This window comes from Pelmatolapia mariae, linkage group LG6 (assembly GCF_036321145.2).
Source record: "Pelmatolapia mariae isolate MD_Pm_ZW linkage group LG6, Pm_UMD_F_2, whole genome shotgun sequence".
In the NCBI taxonomy this organism is placed as follows: Eukaryota; Metazoa; Chordata; class Actinopteri; order Cichliformes; family Cichlidae; genus Pelmatolapia; species Pelmatolapia mariae.
Window position 1 is genome coordinate 18142637 of NC_086232.1, and position 23935 is coordinate 18166571.

The 23935-nt window shown below is 40.7% G+C and overlaps 2 protein-coding genes and 2 non-coding genes across 4 annotated transcripts; 1 reads left to right on the plus strand and 3 right to left on the minus strand.

The window, feature by feature from the left end:
• sh3d19 (SH3 domain containing 19) lies at positions 1 to 15506 on the plus strand. The gene is made up of 21 exons (XM_063477228.1): positions 1 to 64; positions 6170 to 6212; positions 8028 to 8068; positions 8302 to 8338; positions 8599 to 8704; positions 8935 to 9091; positions 9175 to 10212; positions 10769 to 10882; positions 11061 to 11167; positions 11307 to 11347; positions 11437 to 11647; positions 11744 to 11812; positions 11909 to 12046; positions 12166 to 12217; positions 13210 to 13340; positions 13427 to 13491; positions 13578 to 13801; positions 14327 to 14379; positions 14537 to 14723; positions 15037 to 15140; positions 15224 to 15506. The coding sequence occupies exons 1-21, from the start codon at positions 1 to 3 to the stop codon at positions 15332 to 15334; spliced, it is 3093 nt and encodes a 1030-aa protein (XP_063333298.1). The 3' UTR covers positions 15335 to 15506.
• A 464-nt stretch (positions 15507 to 15970) lies between these two features.
• Positions 15971 to 19865, minus strand: rps3a (ribosomal protein S3A). Its single transcript, XM_063476070.1, has 6 exons — positions 19743 to 19865; positions 19063 to 19166; positions 18547 to 18734; positions 16685 to 16893; positions 16434 to 16543; positions 15971 to 16139 (listed from the first exon to the last, which is right to left on the minus strand). Exons 1-6 carry the CDS (start codon positions 19802 to 19804, stop codon positions 16012 to 16014), a joined length of 801 nt encoding a protein of 266 aa, XP_063332140.1. The 5' UTR covers positions 19805 to 19865; the 3' UTR covers positions 15971 to 16011.
• On the minus strand, positions 16310 to 16380 carry LOC134630108 (small nucleolar RNA SNORD73). Its single transcript, XR_010094174.1, has one exon. It is a non-coding gene; the product is annotated as a small nucleolar RNA SNORD73 (small nucleolar RNA).
• LOC134630107 (small nucleolar RNA SNORD73) lies at positions 18821 to 18888 on the minus strand. The gene has a single exon (XR_010094173.1). It is a non-coding gene; the product is annotated as a small nucleolar RNA SNORD73 (small nucleolar RNA).
• Positions 19866 to 23935: the final 4070 nt, after the last annotated feature.

Genomic DNA, 23935 nt, shown 5'->3' on the forward strand with positions numbered 1-23935 from the left:
ATGGCAGAATCCAGGCGTGAGGAGGAGGAGGAGAAGGAAGGGGAGCGCACAAGCCAGGCATCGGGTATGGTGGTGTATCAGGCTCTGATTTATCTGCAGAGCGCGTACTTTAGGAAAAAGCTGAATCTTGGTTCAAGTGTGAACACTTGCAACATTGACGAAATCATTTGTGTAGAAACGTAATGTGAGCAGCAAATAGCGTGAAAAATCTTCATTGTTAAGCGGGGGACGATGCTCCATTCATAAAACCTGTTGCTTAAAGCTCACAATTCAGGAGTCAGCGTTTTATTCTATTTAAACACAGAAACTGAGAGAGAGGAATGATCCCTAGAAATCCTAGAAATGTATAAAAGGTGTGCAAACCTCTCATGGACCTGCAGGATCTTGCCATCTGGCAGGATTGAGAGACCGGTGTTAGAGTTAATTTCGGCAAATGCAGAAGGATTTTTAATAACTATGTTTTGATGTTGCTTCAGAAATCTGAACACAGTATAAAGTAGTTACAGGCTGTTGTAATGCTCTGATTTTCTGTGTGGAAGCAAACCAGTACTTTATTTAATAATGCTCTGACTGAAGTGCCATTTACATCAGTTTCTCTGTTTCTTATAATCACACAGCACTGTGGATTTTAATCATCCAGTTTGTGATTATAGAAAATTCCACCCGCTGCTGTACTCATAATTTGCTACTTTTCATTTTAGCCCCGGCTTGCCCACAACAGTTAAGTACCAAGATGGTTTTACCCCAAATAATCTTTGTTTTTCCTAGCAAGCAACCCCACCAAACCCAGCAGTGTCAGACCCCCACACACCCTCTCATACCACTGCCTGACTCCACCAGCTGTCTGCATGGAAATTCCTGTCAGTGTCTGAACAGGCAGGCTGCTGTGTGATGAACACTTTGTCGTATGTACTTGATAGAACTTGTGATAATAACAGAAAATCGTCTGACCCACTTCAGATACTACTTCGGGCAGTTTGCACTGTGAATCACTCATTTGCATCGACACCATCTAATCTTCCCGGACACTGCTGCTGACTTTGTGTTATTCACTCGTGACATCGTTATTTGGCAGCTTTAGGCTGTTTTGTTTTTAGAGTGAGGGCAAATCTGTTTTCAACAGTTAGCAGCACTTCCTGGATTTTGACCTGAGTCACACTTTAGAATCTTTTCCCTCCCAAAGGTGCTTCAGCATGTTCTTGATGACCTGTACAGGATAGGGAGCAAATTTGCTTATCGAATTGACTGCTCTCTTAACTCATACAGAGTTCATGCTGGTGAAGCATGACACTTGAAGGCAGATTGTTCTCCATTTGGTGCTCGTTTCACCAGCTGCTCTGTGACTGCTGCCACTTGTGCTGAGTAACGTCAGCATGTGTTCGAGGGAGAGCATGGCCGTGAAGGGGAAACCTTTCCTGCTGACTTTAGCTGCTTTCTGATGTCAGTGAATCTCTAATGGTAAATAATTCTCTTACAGAGAACCACTATTGTTACATACAGGTGCAACACATGTTTCAGTTTCTTTATTTGGGATGATCCTGTTGCTTCATTGGTCAGTGTGTTTGTTATTCCACCACTTTAGCCCTTATTAATATACCTTAACAGCCATCTGATGCATGTGTGGTCAATCCATTTTCCCAGGGGGCCACATGAGAAATGAGGACTGCTTTAGAGGGCTGCACGAATAAACTGAACCCAATTCTGCTTAAAATAAATGCTATCTCTTTATAAGCTTAATTGCTGTTGCCCTCCACAACAGTCTGAGATTCTCATGTGGCCCCCTGGGAAAATGGATTGCCCACCACTAATCTGATGGATAAGCATGAATTTCAGTGCAGATATTCACTCCCTAGACCACCATTGTTGTCTAAGATGGTTAACGCTGTAACCTAATAGCATGCTGATGTAGGCAGAGAATTGTATGGCTGGAAGTGTTTAGTATAACCATTCAATGGCATGTAATTATTCTGTATCATGTAAGACTTTTAGGAGGATTTTATCATTTTTTAACTGAATAATTTGGACTCATAGATTCAGTTACAGTTTACAATCTCTTTGTATTATAGGGTCAATGACCCTCGATGAGTAAGCACTTTACAACAGTGGAAAGGAAAAAACCAAGCTGAAAGAGGGGCAGTGATGTTTAAGTATGGTACAAGACTGCCTGAAGCTTACTCATACTGGTGTGCCTTCACCAGCTGATATAATCTGTAATTTCTGTGCAAAACCTCCACAGGACTCTGGAAAAATCACATTTATGCCTTGTTGATTCCCTATATCACTTCAGTTCTACTGGAGGGATGAAACATAATTCATTCATTCCCTTATTTGAAGTTTTGAACATGATAGTGGAGAGCTCTGTCTGTCTCAAACTTCCCACAGCCATTCTGTTGGACTGAGATCTGGTGACTCATATGATTCACGCTGTTTTCAGACAATCAGTCCATCTCTGTGCGACGGGGAGGCATGATCAGTCAAGAGTTTCTGTTAATTTGTCACACCTCTGTGTGTGTGAGGTATTCATGCCTAACATCTCACGCACAGGTGAGCTTAACCAAGACAAAACTGCAGTGCTGTTATTGGTGCAGAGGCCGATTATGACTAATAGTGAGGTTTGTGACATCCATTAAATGAGAAGTACATTCAGTACATTTAGAAGTGCATTCAGCTTTAGAGTTTATACTTTAAACCATGTGAAATGTATCAGCCTGCATCACTTTCTTTTTCACACCAACAGACAGAGAAATGGATTCACTTTGGTACTTTTCAGATATTTCAAACTCACTTTCTCTTTCAAATCCATAAAGGTACCAGTACAAACTTGAAAACATGTACTGTTTGCATTCCTATAAGACTGAATCTGAGGAACACAAACAGCTGGCTTACATGGTTACTTAAAGTGTAACCAGATACTTTGTTTCTATCCTCTAAGATAGAAACAAAGCCCAAAGATTTGTATAAAAAAATTAAATGAAAAAACACATCTCAAACCTGCAAACTAAGAAAATATCTGAATCTTTTAGTTTTGACTGTCATGTCTATTTTATTTATAGCCTATAAGAGATTTAAACAACAGAAGCTGACTGTGCTCTAGAGAAAAGGCACATTTACGTTCCAGGTCTCCAGAAAAGCCCAGTTTTAAAATATATAAAGAAATTTTCATATCAGTATTGGCAATACTGGCCCTGCATTTACTTGATATCAGATCAATGCCAAATCGTGCAGTGTCACACAGCACTGCTGGTTACTTTATCTTCATATTAGAGCTATGGGTTTTTGGTAGCTCAGGTAGTAGACCAGCAGGTCTATCAATCAGAAGGTCAGTGAGCTCATCCCTGACTACTCCAGCTGCCCTGAGTTGCCACATGATAAATCTGTGTGAGGGTGTGAACGCTAGAAAGTACTTAGGCATAGATAAAAGCACTGAATGAGTGTGTTTGTGTGTGCGTATGACTGGATGAATGAGATTAGTAGTAGAAAGTGCTTTGAGTGCTCACCTGAGTAGAAAGGTGTAATATGTAAGTACCAGTCCATTTAGCTTACTTGGATTTACTCTAGGACTCATATTTGAAGTGCTTTGAATGAGTGCTCTTCAGGTGCTCTGAGAAATCGTTTTTTTAAAAAATAGATCTTCCATTTATCATCATATTTTTAATTTTCTTTTTAAAATCCTTTAGTTAATTCAACATTTTAAGCAAATACTCAAGAGCCAGGTTCTATATTGCACTGGAAATTTAACAGTTAACTGTTTAAGCCTGAAATAAATGCTGACCTTGTGACAGAGTAAATGTAAATTCAAAGATGCTGAAGTTAATTATTTAATGGCTGTAGACCCGTGTCAGCTACAGTATGGATGACAGAGAGTCGCGTGAACATTTCTGTGACTTCACAAGTAAAAGATTAATATGGTGTTACACTGAAAACCTCCACTTCCTGATTGACCACATTCCACTTCATCAGATTGGCCGAGTAAACACTGAGATATTATCGGCCGTCCCTCTTTTTTGCTGTTGCCTGTGGGTGTGTGACTGCTTGCTTCAGCTTCGTTGGCACGTTCAGAGGGACACTCGGTGGACCAGGAGGGAAAATATTGATTGGAAATAACCTTTTTGATGCTGAACGCTTGATGTCTTTTCCTTTAATTCCTCTCAGGTAAGGCTGTCAGCACATGGTGTCATCACTTCTAGTGATACAGATGACCAGGCAGGTGGGCTTTTGTGTCACTTATGTGACTTCTGTTATGAAGTGTTGACATTTTATTAAGTGTAAAAGTGTCAGAGCGCCTGGGACTTCATCATGTAGCCACTAAAAATGTCTGTGTCATCAAGTGAAAGTACAGAAGCTGTGTTCTCACATGCTGTGTAAATTGAGGAAGCAGCACTATAGCTTAAACAGATAACAAGTAACAGGTGTGACAGGTGCGTGTCATGAACAACTAGGTCAGGGCTTCAGGTCTGAGGCATTAAAAACAATGCCTCCTCTGTCTCTGCCTGGTTGTCTTCATTGTACTTCAAGGACAAATGACTTTAGTTTAAATGACTGAATTTACTCTTTAGCTTGTGCTGATAAATGCTGGAAATCAGCTTTTGGTTTGTAAAAACCTAGAGATCAGGTCATGGACCACATTAGTCCAGGAAATAACTATACGTGTGTTTATAGTGCTTCCTGAAGGAAAGCAGTTCATTTTAGCCAAACTGGTTCATCAACATGTTTTTGTCCACCCTGCTGGTATGGTTTCAGTTCTTGTATTTCTAGTTCACACAGCACTGTCTGGAAGCAGTGGGAGAGTCTGAAGTTTGTGTCTTATAAAACAATGGCTCAGACTTTTGGTGTGTTGGCTTTAGCGTGGACCCTGATGTCATATTTAGTTGCCTTTTTAAAAACTGCTATCTTCACCTGCTGCTTCTTTTGTGCATTTTTATCCTCATTCTGATCTTCAGTAAGTTGCTTTACCAGTAGGACCAGCTCATGTTTTAGAAAGATCATTCAATCTCAAATAAACCTGCACCTACGGCTCAACCGTCTCTGATTCGCTTACAGATTTTATGGTTTGGACATTTAATCATTGCTGTGAAATCTTATCTATCAAATACTTTTCCCCCCCCCCCACACTTCAATGTTTACGTATGGATGACTCAAAGGCTATTAAAGATGAGATTTTCTCTGGCATTTCTGAATGAATATAGTTGTATTTTGCACTAATGCAAAATAAAATGTGCAGAATACTTTTCAATGCCATTTTCATTCAAACTTCAAGCTAGACTGAGCAAGTATAACAAGTTGTACCACAAAAACAAAAATATCAGTAGATAGTTTCCAGATGGTACTCTAATTAGAAATGAGATTATAAATAAATTATAAATGAGAAACTAATTTTGTTGATTATATGCATATTTTTTTCATTTTCAAGACCTACTCTACCCAAAGGACTATCTGATAAATAACATTTTTATCATAGTTGTGACTAAGAATTGAACTTAAAGTATTCTACAGGTTTAATTGCATCATTGTAAAATTCAACTTTGTACCATTCAGAAATTATCACTGGTTGTCTTTTGATATGTGAAGCTTTTTTTCTAAGTGAGTGCTCAAATGTGACTTTACACAACCGCTTGATTTATTTGGTTTTTTTCATATTTTAACTGACCAATACTAAGACATTTTTTGATGTATCTGTACTAAATTTTAGATCCTGATTCATTTTGATGATAAGAAAGGCCAGTGAAATTCTCAGGCTTTTATCTTTAATAATGTTTGAAATATTCATGTCCAAACACTGACTCATGCTGGTCGTGGGCCAATGGACCATTTTTCAAAAATATATCTCTTGAAAAAATATCTGGCGTATAAGGTTGAAATTTCATAACAATCATTATAACAAGTTTTTTCAGAAAGATTTAAGTTAATTGGACATGATCGATCAGAAGGTCATGTTAACATAGCTTGTTTCTGGATTCAGTGAAAGCAGCCATTGCTTCTGGTTACTTGACCTGTAGTTCATTTCAGTCACTGCATCATGATAAGATATTAATAATATTCCACTAAAAATGATCAATCATGATACATCTAACTTTTCTCATACATCTTCATTGCATTAATGTTCACAAGTATGTTGTCTTTGTTGCTCTCGTCACTTATAAAACCTGTTTCTCTCTGTTTTGCTCTGCAGATGGTGCTGAAAGAACCAAGAACCAAGAACATTTGCATTCCAGGTATTTGATTTCATGCCGAGCTGAAGTTTTGTATGTTCGATCCAGCAGCAGCTGTTCAGTTTCACCAAACTTCAGCTGTAGCTGGAAGCAGGGCTCTGTCCCCTTTAACAGCCAGATCTGCTGATGGTGAGGTTGTGAATGGGCCAAACAATGCGGTGATCTATCCTCGCTGACAGACAGAAGGTCAACACAATGATGAGTAGACACCGTGCTGCTTTTTTCACTTGGTGTTTACACATGTTAAGAAGACAAATGTGTGTAGAGCTGAAAATCTGTCACGTTATTTAAAGCTTTCATACATCATGGATTTGTTTGTGACCTATTAAGTCCTCGTGGTTCCAACTCAAGCAGTCAATTAAATTAACCGCCCAGCACAAGGAAAGGAGGATTGTTGGGCTTTTGTCAGATAGTTTAGATCCAGGACTCGGGTCTTAATGAGCAGGGAAAATTCCCTGTCACGTTAGTTCAACCTCTATAATTTTCAACCAGCACAAAGAGTGATGCAATGAAAAGGAAAGAATGTTTGAAAGTGAAAAAAACTGAGGATGTCAAATGGTGTCAATACATTCGCCTCCTGTATTGTGTAAAATAGTTACAAAAGCACTGAGGAAATTGTCCTGTTTACGCGGATTCCTGTTTTTGTAAGCCCGATGATTTCAAACAGATCGATGAACAGTGTTTGTTGGAATACTACTCTTGTTCTATAAAGTGGGAACTTATTATGCTTTGCCTTTGTGTGTGTTAAGTGGATGCATTTATTAAACATACCGAAAGTTTCATTAATGTGGTCAGTGTTGTGCTGAATATCTGGACTCAGACAGTTTTTACCCCTCAGCCGTAAAATACTGATGGAGTAAGATACCAGCAGGATGTCATAAATGGACAAATTTGAATCCCAGTGACATTGATCACAATGTCAAAGGTCAAGTTTTCTGAAAATCCTGTGAATGTGATAACTCAAGAAGGAAGTCACCTTGGATTTTCATCTACTAAAAATCTCCGACAAGTTTGAATCCCAGTGGCCTTGACCTCAAGGTCAAAGGTCAAGTATTCCGAATACCTTGTGAATCTAGTAACTCAAGGCGACGTTGAATTTGATACCATGGTATGTAGTGTCTATTGGAGGCTGAGAAGTAGCACTTGCATCTGCCAGTGGTGTTTTTTTTCTACTGTTGGATCTCTATGATGTCATTTAATGCTGTTGTCTGAGGCACATAACTCTGTATTTAAGCAGAGTTGCCCACCTGCTGCTTAAACCGTCGGTAGCCAATCAGAAGAAAGGAGATTAAACGACTTGTTTCAGACAGCCCAGTCTAAGAAATGTGAATTGCATAATTAACTCTAGACTCTGAAATAAGTTCTTAGATATTTCTTAATGTATTTCAACACTTTTTTTCTGCTTATATCAAATATTTTTCTTTTTATCTGACATACCTGATATAAACAGCCTACTGTTTCCTTAACCATAATAATCCAAAATAGTCTGCCATTTATCACATATATATATATATATATATATATATATATATATATATATATATATATATATATATATATATATATATTTATTTATTATTATTTTTTTTTTTTTTTTTTTTTTTTTTTTTAATATCTATAAAATATTTAAGCAATTCATCTCTGCCTCTTTGTCAATCTATTTTTGGATCATCAACAATAAGGAGGAGCTGCATGGAGTTACACTGAAGGCTTGTTAAAATGAAGAGTGACGAGATTTCTGTTTAACCATGGTGTCACCGCAAAAGTATGAACCTGCTGTTGATGATAAACAAGACTCTTGTTCTGCTCTCTTTTCAGTTCGGGGCCTCTTTCCTCAATACGAGCTGCTATCAAACGAAGTAAGTTTGCCTAAACCGGCCTTCTGAGAAACATTTAGAGCCTTTTGCGGTGTGTTTCTTCACATGTTTTTCATGTGGAAGTGTAATGAGTCTTCTTTCTAATGTTTGGTTTCAGCAGGATTTTTTTTTTTAAGAGAGAAATATATCTGTAGTATGATTAACTGGAACAGACTTCTTATAGTGCAATGGGGACAAAGTTCATGCTACCTTTTTTTTTTTCTTTCTTCCTTTAGCGAGAACAAACTCTCAGAGCAACAACAGAGACAGGAGGTACTGTAAAATGTTCCCATGCTCCCACATCCTCCTACTCTTTACAGCTCGCCTGTTTGCTTCTTAAAAGCTTAATGAAACCAAATATCTGATTTGTGCCATGTGGTTCAGAGATCTGTGCTTTTGCTAACAAATCTAACAAGTAATCATCAGTAAATAAATTGCATTTAAGATGAATGAGAAGTGGGTGTGTAGTTTTTGTTGAGGGTTTTTTCATGTAGGGGAGGGTCCTCATGGTACTATGGTGGTTTGTCTTCCAGGCGACCACAGATCACCTTTGTAGCAGCAGAGCCTCTGACAAGTAACACCTGGTTCACAGGATCCTCAGTGGTTTCCCCTCCTCCTCAGCCAGGCTCTGTGTCCCCAGTAGGTTTGACCTGAGCCACAGTGTCTCAGTGTTGCCTATTAATAATCACTGATGAGCACGTGTCAATCCTAGTAACAAGTATTTTAAAATGATCAAGGTGTATCATAGCCAAGGGTGTGTGGTAATAATTCTATTATTCTAGATACAAGACACAGAAATGTCATAGTAACTGAGAAAATGTGTGAAAATCTCTCTTTTAATGACTCCACTCCCACCATCCAACGACCAGGTGATCAAAGAGAAGACTGGGGAGGAACACGCCGTAAAGCCCACTGCAGCCCCCCGCCGGAGCAGCTGCACAGCCACAAGCGCCACACAGACTCATCCTGCCGCTGCCGTCACACAGCGTGGTGACACTCCTCCGTTGGCTGAGAAAAGACCTGCTGGTGAGGCATAAAAGGATCATTACTGTCTGCTGAGCATTCATAGCAGGTTTGACTCAAAACACTGTGGTTCTTCATGTTTCCAGGTACAAAGCCACAAAAGCCACCCAGGCCCTCGCTGCCGAAACAAGCAGACAGAGAAGGAGCAGAGAAGGTTGTGACAAATACTGCAGCACTCACGAACGCTGAGGACCAAAGTGATCCTGACTCTGGTGGAAAGCAACTTCAACAGCAAGACTCCACGCACACGTGCACCCGATCTGTAACTGTCCACTGGAACATTCCCGTAAACCATCCTTCTGTTGCCCCTGAACCTGGTGACGCCACTCTTTCACCTTCAAACTCCAATCGCAGCCAACGTCCCGTTCCACGCCCTCGCACGAAATCCCTTAAGCAAGCAACCGAAGAGGAGGCCAAAGTTCAGACTTTGGTCGAAATCAGTGAAAGTTTTGAGGATATTCAATCTGATAACCAGGAGTTCCACTCAAATAAGTATTTAAAGGAGTTGTTGGAGGTTTTCGGTGCAGATAACGAGTGCGAGCAGGGCGGTGGCATCACTGATCAAGCCGACAAATCCTCGCAAAGTGAAGATGCTCCTGACGAGATGAGCGGCAGCAACAATCAACGTAGCATCCGGGCCAAGATCCAGGCCTTTGAGAGCCAGGCTACCGGCGAGGACGGAAATGGGAATGAATCTAGCAAACCGCAGCTTCCTGCCAGGAAGCCATCCATTAGGCCTCCAGTTGCTGCTAAACCTTTTGTAGCTCTCAAACCTCCGTTTACCCCGAGTATAGACAATGACAGTCAAAACATATCGGGGGCAAACATCTTTAAAAACGCTACGACAGCCCCCAGACCTCAGCCTCCTGAGAAACCCGCAGGTCGATCAATAAGGGAGGAGCTGGAGGCTTTACACAGCAAGGGTGCCATGTCACAAATATCACGCCCTTCGCTGACCAGAATCAGTCAGGTGTATGAGGAAGAATCTTCATCTTTTCCACCTGAACCTTCACCTTTTCCACCTAAACCTCCAGTGAAGGAACCACTCAAACCCAATCTGAATATAAACAACCACAACTCAGCCTCCGTGGTCAGAGAGAATGAGTGTGTGGAGACTCCAATAAGTAAGTACAAATAAAAAGCACTGCTCCAAAAGCACGTGTTTACGTTTTTCATCTCCAGTTTCTCTGTTAATCAACTTACTGTTTTGTTTTGGGTTTTTAAATCTGCTTTCATCCTTTATTTGACTTTATTAATGTAAGAAGAAATCATATAAATTGTGGTTAAGAAGGTTATCTTGCCTGCAAAGATCTTACTGGTGTTTAAGTGACAACCATAAGAAGCTGAGAAAAGAGAGCAGAATCTTTGATTGGTGTCACTGGCAGATATTTGGCATTTAAAGAAACCTAACTGATGGTTGTTTGGTTACATCGTGGTCAGAGATGCTGCACAAAACTATGTAGTGGCTGGAGGAATGGCTAAGAAATGCGAATGCATTGCTTATTTCCTACAATTCCAAATTCTTCCTTTAAGTAAACCTTAAGCTCTTCTCTTCTTGATTGCAAATAACAGCAACGTTCTGCTTGACTTTTATGACATTATTGTACACCGGAGGTCCTGAGTTAGGTTGGTGCAACACAAACGCAAAGCTGTACACTCACGAGGTGTCTCATTGCTCAGATCTGATGCCATTTAAACCACCGCGTAACTCTAACGTCAATGGGGGCTCCGTCACCGTGCCAAGCCTGCCGAAACGACCAACCACCATCAGGGTCCCCAGCAAAACCAGTTCAGGTAGGTTCAGTAAGCCTTAAGCGATTGACTGATGTTTGATTTATGTCAAAACACTGATGTGTTTATCTGACATCTATGCAGCATGTGGTAACTGGGCACTGAACTCTTACCTACCTTCAACTTTATTTATCCTGTACACATGAAGCACAGCTGCTCAGTATGCCTTTTTTAATGTCAGATTCCTCCTGGGATGATCCTCCTCCTCTTCCAATTCAGAACCCTGTGGGCTCACTAAACAACTCAATGAACCACAAAAAAAGCCTGCAGTCCAGCTTGTCCCTCCAGGTATGATTTGGATCACAGGAAAGCCTCAAACCTCATTGAAGTGCATCTTCTGATGAAACTCTTGCCTCCTAAACCCGCTGCCTGCTGTTGAGCTTCAGCTAGTTGTGCTTCACATCTTTTGCCCTGATTCTTTTTCCAGGAGCCTTTCAGTGCTATGCCAATGCCATCTCTGCCGCCTCGGTAAGTGGAGGGGGGAAAACAATCAAATATCAAACTGTAGGACACTTTGAGTATGTCCCGCTCAAGTTGTGCACAATTTTGCACTTCAGGAAGCCAAGTGTGAACAAAAGCCTCCCACCTCGCCCACCTGCAGCCAAAATAGCCCCGGGAAGGCCTCCCCAAAGCTTCAAAGCCACAGGTCGCTCTCAGTCACTGTCATGGGACACGTCACCTAAACTCCAGCCAGAGAAGCCCCACAGGAAAGAACTCGTCTTACCCCCAAGGCCCAATCCAGGCCACCGCCTCTACAACAAATACACTGTGAGAGACTGTACACATAAATCCACCAAGCTTGTTTCTACAACGGCTTAGTGAGGGCTTGATCTTTTTTTTTTTTTTTTTTCTTTCTCCCACTAGTTGCAGCTTCCCCATGGGATTGCAAGCTTCGACTACAAAGGGAGTAATTCAAGAGAGCTGTCATTCCAGGTGACCAAACTAGTTTTACCAGCACATACGTGGCCTGCAGCTCATCATTGTTAAGCACATCATTAAGTCCTTTGTGTACTGTTGGCTTTTCAATAGAAAAACGAAGTGCTGCTGCTGCTTAGAGAAATTAATCACAATGAATTGGAGTGCCAAGTTGGACAAAATAGAGGAAAAGTCCACAGGTCCCGCATGAAGATTATAACTCCCCTTTCCTCGGATGAATCTTCACCACAGGTGACTCAGCCTTTTATTATGAGTCAGTGTATGTTTTTTGCCACCTGATGCGTTGATGCTGGTGTTACCAGTCTGTCCTGATGTGCTACCCTTTAAAGTCTTTGTTCCTTTTTGTGCAGGGTGCTGACCAAACTGGGCTAAAGGTGCAGGTCGTACATGACTTCGATCCAGGTGAAGCATCGGTTTCTTAAATAACTGTTTAATAGAATATTTTTGACATTTCAGGCTGTTCTTTGTCTGGATTTGTTGTGGCATTTTAATTAGAGGACAAATACAATAATAGGTTTCCAGTCAAGAGGGGAGGGAGGTTAGTATAGTTTAATCTCTGTAGACAGGGGGCTAACCCAAGGGCCTCCCACTAAATTTAGAAATCCATATGCATATGCATTTTTTTTTCTTTTAATCTTTGGAGACAACTCTTTCTGGTGAAGTCAGGAGGTGATGGTTTATATGGCACAAGATAATGGGGGCCTAACTAGTAAGAATTAGCATTAACTTTGACCAAGACTAGCTTGTTTTCCAGAAAAGAAATGCAATAGAAAGGAGGTCAGTCCAAAATTGACAAACACGCCTAGCTCTTCTTCTAGCTCTAATGCTCCCTAAATAACAAATAGTTTCTTATTTCTGCTGGCCTCTTTGTGTCCATGCCACAGTGAACACTCTAAACAGCAACCTCTCCTGTTGATAAAATGCATATTGACTGAAAAGAATCATAGACACTGATGGCCACTTTATTGGGTACACCTTGCTAGTCCCAGTTTGGACTGTATTAATTATTCATGGCATAGATTCAACACGGTGTCGGAAACATTCCTGAGAGACGGCTGCAGATTTGCACATCCACAATGCAGAACTCCTGCTATACCACATATCACAGGTGGAGGTCATTTGAGTACAGTGAACTAATTCACATTCAAGAAACCATCAAATATCTTTGATGGCACTAAGGGGCCCAAAGTGTGCCAATGTGCCATGCTTTAAACTTAAGCATGACCATGTCTATATACTTAAATTCACTGGGTTACCACCATGTGATCAGCTGATCAGCCATCAGCATTAACAAACAGTTGAACAGGTGTACCTAATGAAGTGGCCTGTAAGTGTAGATGTATTTGATTGTTTGCACTGAATGACTGATTGTGAAGTGTTTGGTCCTCAAACAGAGGGCCCCGGAGAGCTGAGTCTGAGAGCGGGAGATATCGTGACCATGGTGGAGAAGGTGGACAGCGAGTGGTACAGAGGCACCTGTAGGGGATCTACTGGTTTCTTTCCCATCAATCATGTCAAAGTCCTGGTAGGTTTCAGTGCATCTTTCACCTATTTAGTGACAATCAAAAAGCAAGGCAAATGCTTTTAACTTTTTTTTTTCTTTTTGATTAGTTGGATTCACCAAAACCCCTCCCAGAAAGGAAACCAAAGCCGCCACCAACACCCGCAAAAGTCAGGTACTGTCTTTGCAGCATAAAATGTTTGGATCAGCCTTTATAAACTAGCATGATGGGCTAACTGCATGTTTAATATACCCTTAAAGTGGTCCCAGGTGTATGGCGAGGTTCGACTTTGAAGGGGAGCACAGTGATGAGCTGTCGTTCTCTGAGGGTGATGTGATCCAGCTGAAGGAGTATATGGGACAGGACTGGGCACGGGGACAGATCGGCGTCCACACTGGCATCTTCCCCCTTAACTTTGTAGACGTCATTGAAGATCTGCCTCCACCCCCGAGTCAGAAACCCAGTAAGAAGGTCGCACTGCCTGGTAAGATTTTCTGAAGACACTCAGACGCTCACTATGTGCTGACTTTTAAACTGTATATACATACATTTATCTGTGTGAATATCCACACTACAACATACAGACGTTTTGTATCTTTCACTGAAGAGCCTTTATGAGCGTCTTTACTTTATCCTGGCTGGTACATACCCTCTGTGGCATGTCAAGAATTTGCACTTGTGTTTGACTTTAATTAAATAATTGTTTACAAAAGCCCAGCCATAGGCAGGAGTTTAGAATTACAGATCAGAGGTTACGAGTAGTACATTGTTGTCCTACAAATACTCTTTAAATACTATAAATTGAGGAAAAAAGTTGAAGCATTCACATGAATAATGCAAACTCCTGCTCAGTAAAAGAAATAATACAAAAAGCCTGACACCAGTTTCCTCAATGGCAGCAATATTGAATTATTAATAGCACACCAATACATTATTAAGGACTGTCACAAAATGAGGCCATAGAATTTTCTGTTTGTTCCTTGATTTAATTTTGTTCACATTTACACAGGGATGGCTGCTGCTTCTCCCAGCATACACCCTGAGGCTGCCAAACCTGCTCAGGTAACCAACACTGATACAAGCACGATAATAAATCCAGACAATGTTGGCCATGCAATTTGACCCTATGTGTTGAGCAAAATATATAATAGTTTTGTTATAGTTAAGTTTTCTGCAGGTGCACTGAACATTTGTGTATTTGGCTCCTCGTTTTTTGTAGGCGTCTCACTCTGACGTGGAGTGGGTGGTGGCTCTGTATGATTATGCAGGGAGGACAGAGGAAGAGCTGTCCTTTCAACAGGGCGACTGCATCCTCGTCACCAAGCACATCGATGCTGAGTGGAGCTGTGGCAGGCTCAACGGCAGGGAGGGCCTCTTCCCCAGGAATTATGTGGAAAGCACCACAGGTGTGATGATGTCATTAACATTTGAGCTGAAGAGTTTCGTTTTGAAACACCAGTGTCTTTATACTGTGCGTTTTTTGGTAGAGAAAATCAGGTGTGAGAAGATGGACAAAGACCCCCCCCCCCCTTTTCCTGTCATGCTGCTCTGTAGCATGACACAGTGAGAAGAAATGTTTGCCCCCAAAGCTTCACTGTTTATCACACGCATGCACTAAATACACTGTTCTAAAAGTTCAAGAAACACAAGAGTATAGGATCATGCTCAATGAGATCTGTTGTGATTTGCAAGTGTTCCTTCAAATCTTGCCCTTTACAGGCCAGCAGCCGTTTAATAACCAGGAGAATGGAGCTGCTGGAGGCGGGAGAGCCAGGGCTCTGTACAGCTTCACATCAACCTGCGATGAGGAGCTCTCCCTGCGGGTAGCGATGCGATTCCATCTTGCATGAGTAAACAAAATAAATTCCTCATTACATGTAAAACCACATTTCCTCTTCTTTTACAGGTTGGGGATATTATAACCAATCTCGAGTCCATAGATGATGAATGGTTTTTGGGGGACCTGAGGGGCAAACGGGCCTTGGTTCCTAAAAACTACGTGCAAGTACTGGATTAAAGCTACACGGACTGCTGCTCGGTGCAAAGCACAGCTGGATGACCAAAAGCTCCAATGACTTATTCACAGCAGCAGAAGCCTGAACTGATTTTAAGCTGAATGCAGTATTCTATCTACAAGTAGTACAACTTTAAGTCCACTTGAAAAATGTTTACTGAATAATCAATAAAAATATTACAGATGGTGGATGATGTATGTTTTTTGGTAAGCACTTTAATTCTACCAGATGAACACTGGCACCATCTAGTGGTTTTATTTTCTTCCTATTATAAATGAATTTCACTTAATGTGGTGTACTGAGATTAAATTAAATCGCACCATTTGAGGAATATTAGTACCGGTACAGTTTTAGTAAGCTTCAGAAATGATTTTGTAGGACTTATACATACTCCAAGTTTTACCACAGATACTGGAAATACAGGAAGTTTCTACACTGCAGACTAAAGTACATAAAATTCAGCTCCATTACCTTTTATACAAACAATCGAAAAACCTAATGCACTAATTTTGCAGCATCCACGTTTTATCTAGTGACCAGTTCCTTCAAGGGTGCTGGACTCTGTAGCATTTTATCCCCTCCTTACATGTACCGACTCTGAATGACTACAATACTTTACTGACAAAGAAACAGAACAGTTTGTTGGTCATTTACATTTTTTATTCAAATCAGGGTGTTTTTACACTGTCTCCTGAATGGGGGGCTCATAGCCATCAGCCCTCTCCACCTTGGCTCCAGTGTCATCGCCGGAAGCCTTTGCAGCACCAGCGGCACCACCCTCACCATGGAGCTCCATCAGCTTGCCCACTGCAAGGGAGGACAGGGAAATTAACTAACTTGGCTGGCTGATCAAACCTGTACTAACAACTTGAAAATGACAGTTTTTATCTTACATATGCAATGACAAGGATACAGTAGTAACATTTCGTTCATTTAGACCAAGAATTCCTGCTTGTCAAACAAGCATTTTGCAAGGGAACATCAGCTGATCTCAATAGAAGGTAATCAGGTGGTCATATGGGACCGAAACAGTTTGTCATCACGTGTTCCCACAAACAAAAGAAACCCCTCTACCTGTAAATACTACTGTGCATTACTTACACTCAAACTTGGGCTTCTTAAGCATCTTGACCTTGCGGACGTACACATCGTGCAGAGGGTAAATGGACTGGCAGGCCTTCTCGATGTCCTTGCCAACACTGTCAGGGATCCTGGAATACGAAACAGCGAACGCATTAATGTAAAATCATCGATTACGACACACACAAAACCTGAGAGCACTCAGATATAATTATCTAAATCTTAAATTAATAATGCCATCTGTGCTTTAATCAGAAACAAATGTGACTTACAGCTTGTTGACCACTTCCTTCAGGTCATTGGTCTGAACCTCACGGGTCATGATCTCCATCATCTTCTTGCGGATTTGACGGACCTGTTGGTGCTGGGCGTAGGAGGTCTTTCTGATCTGATTAGCACGCTTCTTTGTGAAACCCACGCAGAAAAGACGCAGAAGGTACCCATCGGTGGTCTTCACATCCACATGGGCCTCAATCATGGTCTGAGCAGAAAGATAATAATTATTACAATAACAGTGCCACCTTTAAATGCATCAGTCTGTAACAAACTTTAGCTACTTGTGTTCCTTCAATGTGCTTCTCACATTTCCTTTTCCGAACCAAAACACATTAAAACCCAATTTGAAAGTGTTGTTAATCTGGAAGCTTTGGAATCACTAGTAAATGGTTTGAGGTGTACACTTGTCAGCCAAGGCACAGCTGTGAAGTCTAATGCAACAACTCTGCCACATATTCTACATTTAGAAAGCTTCTATATTTTCAGTTTTGTTCTACACAATTTATGATTCTACTGCTCACTGTCCACATGTATGCCATCTGAGCAGATAAAATGATGTGAAATCTCAGATGTAGTAGTCCAACATACAACATTGAGAGGCTTTAAAGTATAACGAATAGCACAGCTCCTGAACACACTACATATCCCAGTTGTATCTAATAAAGTGGCCTTTGATTTTTACATTGGAAGAGCCAACATGAAATGACACTTTGTTGCTTGTGTTTCAAAGAGCATTGGTGCACTCAGACGTTGCTGCTACCATTGCTGTAAACACCACTACATTATGAATATATGACCGACACACTCAAATCCAAAATATTTTACCATCGTCTGCTGAACAATGAGAAGACCTAACACTTTCAAAACTGCTGTCTTGGGCCAAAATAATAAATACAATTTACAGATCAGATGACTGTACACACCTCTTAACATTATTTATCATTTTAATTTCATGCAAGCAAAAGTCAAACAACATGTTAGTCCTGTGATAGACTGGAGACCTGTCCGGGGTGCACTCTGCCTCTGGGACAGGATAAAGCTCCGCTGTGAACCTGAATTTATTAAATATTTACGCAAATGAGAGTTTTGTGAATGGACTTTTAACTAGCGATGGTCCACATTGCTTGCATTCACCAGCTCACTATTATTGGCAACTACTGAAGTGGTTGACCGCTTCAGATACTTTAACTGCCAACACATTTCAAAAGCAGCTCAACATTTAAGCCACTGACCCTCCAGTTAGAATTAACTTCATGTCATTAACAAACAATGAAGAGATCCCTTGCTGGCTTCCCTCACTTCTGAAACAAGAACAGCACATAATGCTGTGAAAAGGTGGAGGGTTATTGCAAAAATAATGAGGAGCCCTTCCTCAGCACTGCATATCGCATGTGTGAAAGACTGTACACAAACAACTGTGCAATCTCCCAGCAGAGCAGTGACGAAAGCCTGAAGGGCACTGACAAAAAGCCCTGTGAGGATGCCAGTACTCAGAATTCTCCATCACCAAGCAGCATAGGTGAATATATTGACTTCTCAACGCTCCTGTTTTGTAATTTTTCTAAGACAGTATATTAAAGAAGTATATCTAAAAACTCTTAAATCATACCAAATTACATTCGATTACTTTCCCCTTTATACTGGTCTTAAAGTTAGTCTTTCTTTAACTTCTAAACTGGCGCAGCATGTCTTGAGTCCCAATATTAACACACTACAGTGTAAATATACCGTATACAAACCTGAATGTTGACGCCAAGACCATATATAGTGTTGCCCTGTAGCCAAATCTCAACAAACACATTGGCATAAGTGACATCATCAGCTATCTGGCACCGCTGGTGAAAAACGTGACCATTACCTGCCACTTCTTGACCATGGAGCACATCTTGTCACGAGTCAGGTCCATGCCGTGGAAGTTGGTGAGGCAGTTCTTGCCCTGAACATCCTCAGTGATGAGCTTGAACTTGCGGAAGGCCACCTCATCGTTCTGGAGATCAGCGAGGCTCACTTCAAACACACGTCCCTTCAGACCATCGGAGGCGATTCCTGTGTGTTACAAAAGGTACGGAAAAAGTTTAAGGTTGAAAGGTAACGAAAAGTCTCTGGAAGCTGAAGTAAGTACTGATAATGGGAAAGTCAGTTGATCTCGTAAGTAATCAGGGCCATCATTTGGGACCGAAACAGTTTGTCATCACACATTGCCACTGTACACCAAGGACACTGAGATAATTATGGACAGCATCACCTACACAACTCTAAAGCTTATCTTTACTACCACTGCTGGAGTTCCACTGAACCAAAGAATGACACTTCTTTACAGAAAGCAACATTAGCATACAACATATACAACAGCCTTCACACAATGCAGACTTACTGGTTCCCTGAGTCCTGGTGACCAAGGTCTTGCCAAGATTGCGGATGTTGAACATGGCTGGTGCCTTGACATCATACCAGTCCTTCTTGGAGAAAGGGTCCACACTGCAGGAGAGTAGAAAGTATTAATTCACAATCATCTCAGCCATGCTTGAATACCAGTACGAGAAAGGACACTGCTCGGATTAGCAGACACCGTGGAATAACCACTACACTAATCGATTTCACGATTTCCTAACGGACTAGCTCGGTCGTACTGATCGTCTGCACCACATGGTGTTATAAGTTAGATACATTAACTCTTAGCCGTAGGATCTGACTGCCATGTTGCCAGACAAGCTCGCCTACACTTAAGCTAACATTCAGTAGCCTTTAGCATATAACATTGCAGGCGCTCGCTGGCAACCAAATTACTTGAGCTTTCCCTTACTTGCGCTAGTGATACTCCAAATGAGCTGCTCGCACATAATAAAATCAAGTTAACTACAGAAAGTCTAAGAGCATGAAAGGAGACATCATGCTACAGCTAAGCGCCACTGGGGCCGGCGGTGCCGACACTAGCACTGGCGGCTTAACATCCACTGAAAATCGGCTTCATCCTTCACCCATTTCACACCAAAACGACACCAACGAAAAGAGCGAAGTGTTGTTCACACAACAATGTCTGAATGTTCAACTTACATCTTCTTTTTGGCACCCTTTTTGCCGCCTTTGGTCAGCCTCTTGTTCTTGCCGACTGCCATGTTGGCTACAGGGAGTGAAAGAGGAGGAACTCGGAAATCCCGCGAGAATTAAAGAGACGGCTCGGAGGTCGTGAGATTTGTCTCATCTCGCGAGTGTTTTTGCAGTTTCATTTGTCTCCCTCTGCCGGTGAAAGCACAGTCTAACCCGCTCGTGAGGAAACTAACAAACTACATTAAAAAATAGAGTTTTGAAATCAGCAGCAATAAGGTGAGCAGACGTTCCGCTTTATGTGACACTGCGCAGCATTTTTATCCCTTGTGCCCATCTCCCACATCTTCAGACAGTGTCCCACACTTTGACCGGTTCTGCAGGACATGCATTTTCTAAGAGACCGGCTTTTACCCAATGTGTATAATAAAGAGTTAAAGTTAAAGCATGTGAAGGCAAGGCTTTTTTAAAATTATAGTCAGGTCAGCCTCTCTAATGCCATACTCATCAGGGAACAGTAACCAAATCAAAAAGTCACAAACTTTGCAGATTCTGCTGAATATGACAGAAACAACTACAAAGACAATGAAGTCATAGTATATACTGACAAACTGAGCTTATTTATTTTTTAGCTTCACACAGGAGTGTGAAGTAACAGTTTTATTTGTCATGATTGGTTAAAAAATTGCCCAAAATGTCAGACATGCCTCAAAAAAGGTATATCAGTCTATTGACATATACAACTGAAAGCCAAAAACTGTTACCAGGCAGAACGGCGGCTGAAAAAACACTGAAATAAAATTCAGCATCGTCGACCTGTCCCACTTTGCCCCACGCAAACACAGTGTTCGCCCTACATTTAGTTTGTTGGGATCTGGTCATCCCATTTAATTCTATTAGTGTAAACCACAGGTAGTCTAATCAAGCTTGAAAAGATTTCAGATTCCACATTCAGGAAACTTTTTTTTTTTATCCCAGAAAGGGTGAATCAGTTTGACGGTCCACCACTACAACGATAAGCAAGCAAATAAGAATAAAATAAAAATCATATAGAAACCACAATCATTTTAGTATTAAAGCCTGATATCCAAATACAACAACATAAAATAGCCTGGCCTGCTAAAAGTACTTGATTACTGGCAGATTATAGAAGACCACAACGCAAAAACAGTTTTTTAAGTAATCTTTTTAAAATAAATGGAAGCTGAAAAACAATTTAATAAGCTCAACAATAATTCATAACTAACTACAGCCATAGGGAACAACAGTTTTCAAAGTAAAATTTGTCAAATGCTGAAAGATAATAGTACAACATTTTTGTATTGAGTAATTTGTGTCATTTGTCCCAGCAAAAAGTGATCCACACCAAATTTTTTTTTTTTTTAACTGGGAGACGAGTTCTTCCAGATCTCTGAACAGGATGAACTAGTCTCAAGGTGTGCAAACAGGTAAGATAGGCGTGCTGCCTGTTTTTCACCCACATTATTACTGTAACAAAGGGAAGAATTTTGTCTGTTGGGAAAATACACTTGGGAGTTTATTTATCCATTTATCCACAAAGCCTAACATAATAGTCCTGTAATCTTCCACCTGTATGAAGGTCATATTATTCTGTGGAAGATGTCGTTTGCTGATGGAGGACACAAAGTAAACATGTTAGTGGACTTCATCTTTCATATACCAATATTGACAAATGTAAAACAGGTAAACAAGTGCTCTTTTATGTAAAGGCTTGCTCCTTAATTCTTCCTAATATGCCAGCAAGGTTATTAGTACTTTGACAAATCCAGCTCCTAGTGCCACAGAAAGTGTTTGCAAAAATTATTTGAAGGACATGGCAGCTGTTTATTGTGTCTTCTCATTCAAAATCTGATTTATGTTGGCATTTTTTGCCTTTATTTCATCTACAGCAGGTGTGTCAAACATAAGGCCCAGGGGTCAAAATCAGTCCAGCAAAAACTCCAACATACTCCATACATTTTTCCATCTACTGATATATTTCACCTGTTCACGTTTTTTCACAACTATAGAAATTTCTAGGTTGTTTTTTCAGTTTTCTTTTTACAAAGTGTCCAATGTAAAATAAATAAATAAAACAGGTCATTTTTCTGTGAATTGACAATAACTTTCTGCTTTATAATTACAGGGCAGTTTTATCAATGAGCTACCAGACTTGTTTCTGTAATTTTACATATTAATTTCTTACAATTTAAGTCTAAAGAGTGGCGCTGATGGGTTTGCTTCATTTACTACAGCAGCATTTCTTTATCATGTAAAGAAAACTGAGAGCTACTGTTGAAATTGCACTTCTTTTTCTTATATTGAGATATCTCAGGGATTAAATGTGCAGTTAAATTCAGATAGACAGAAAGAAGAGTTTCACTGATCTGTTCCGCTTGAGATCAAAGTAGGGTTGTATGTGGCCCACGATGACTTTGACACCCCTGATCTACAGCCTCTGCTGTATTGTTTGCATGAGCAACAACTTTACATTTGTGGCTCGGATGAGAAGCTTATTACATTTGCCGTCATTACTTTAGTCATCTTTGCTTTCAAGATGGTTTAAAAAGATATTTTTCAAAGAGTTGCTCTGACACACTCTGAGCTCTTAACAAGGACTCATCAGTTTAATTGCAATCTCTGACACTAAATCATTTGCAGATGTTATAATCTTCTTCTGAGATAATAAGAGCTTCCAACAGGATGGCAGCAAGAGGGGAGAAAGAGACGATTACGGTGGCGCTGTGTCACAAACTTGTCCACTCATTAGCTGTATAAAGCCTGCAGGAGAATAAGAAGGCACAGTTCAGTTTAAAGGTCAGTAAAAGCTTTCTCTGCTCTTTTTCTGTTCTTTTTTCTTCTTTTTTTTGAAGGTCGTATTTAAGAAAGTCTTTGGGCTCAGTGAACACGACTGCTGATTTGAGGTCATTAAATCAGAGACAAGGCCTGCATCTCATGGGTGGTGCTGCTGGCTTCCATGACTCCCAGGGTCCCTGAGGGCTCAGCTACACTTTACTGGGAGGTCAGCGGGAACGGTGACGCCAGCTGCCTCTGTGGCAACACTCATGGCTGCACATCCATCCCGCAGAGCTAATGTGAAGTCACTAGAAAGAACAGAGATGGGAAGACAGATAGTATCAAATATGGGCATTATTTGACTTCGACTGCTTTGATTGCGTCTGATTAGAGTTTTGTCTCTTCTCCTCAGCCATGCAAAAAAAAAACCCTCACGTGTCAGGGGTTATGGTTGTGGCGGTGATTTGAAAAGGCAAGCAAAGCAGAGCCGTCACTTTGCTTTAATGTTTGGTTTTCAGCGCCGCGGGATGCACACATCTGTCAGTGTGCGCTGTTGTGCCCTACAAAACGTCGTTCTGCATGTATTTCCTGTTTGCCTTTTCATTTTGTTAGTTGTGTTAGTTTAAGCTATAACATCCTCTTTTCATCCATTATATGATGTGTGATTTACATTGACAGTTTGTAAATAAGCTTTCTAAATTAACACTCCTACACTCAGAACATGATTTGTTGGTGCTTGTGTTACAGTTACTGCTTTTCTGTGTGTATGTAGCAGGCACTTGTCTTGTACACTGTACAAGCCCTACCTTATTTTAATTGCTTTTTCTCTCTATCTCTAGGAGAAGGCATAAACAGGAAGAAAAAATTATGATTGTTGTTACTATTTGTGGAAAGGGGGTGGGATTTAATAGAATTAGGCTTATTTCTGCTCCTTTTTCAACATGTAAAGTTATACATTGTGATTATTCTTTTCCTTATGTTTTTAACATGCTCAAAATAAAGCCACATTTCAAGTACAGTATTTGAGTAATATCCCCCTGAGGTTTATATGCATGCTGACACACAGCATACAGTCAAACCTGGATTACCATAAACAGCCCCATGGTCTCTGTGTAACTTTTTGAAATATTAAAGTAAAGTGCAGCATTATCTGCTTACTATTATACGTCCTGCCTTCCTCCCTTCAGCATTGTAGTTTACACTGGGTTCACGTGACATGTGCATTGTCCTGAGGGTAGGGTAGCAAACTGCTTTTCCCGAAAACGGAACAAAGACACTTTCAGTAACCTGTAATGTGTAAATATGCATACTGTGCGACAGACACAGCTCAGACGCAAAATTTCCAAGCTTATAGTCCCACATTAATTTGAGCTGGCATTGCTTGAACGGTGATAATGTAGCTCTCT

Coding starts and splice junctions, on each gene's coding strand:
- rps3a (XM_063476070.1), bottom strand. CDS start 19,804: ATGGCAGTCGGCAAGAACAAGAGGCTGACCAAAGGCGGCAAAAAGGGT. Junction 16,894..18,546: donor CCATGGTCAAGAAGTGGCAG/GTAATGGTCACG, acceptor CTTTCTGCTCAG/ACCATGATTGAGGCCCATGT. Junction 16,544..16,684: donor AAGGAAGTGGTCAACAAGCT/GTAAGTCACATT, acceptor TTCGTATTCCAG/GATCCCTGACAGTGTTGGCA.
- sh3d19 (XM_063477228.1), top strand. CDS start 1: ATGGCAGAATCCAGGCGTGAGGAGGAGGAGGAGAAGGAAGGGGAGCGC. Junction 6,213..8,027: donor CAAGAACATTTGCATTCCAG/GTATTTGATTTC, acceptor CTCTCTTTTCAG/TTCGGGGCCTCTTTCCTCAA. Junction 10,213..10,768: donor GTGTGTGGAGACTCCAATAA/GTAAGTACAAAT, acceptor CTCATTGCTCAG/ATCTGATGCCATTTAAACCA.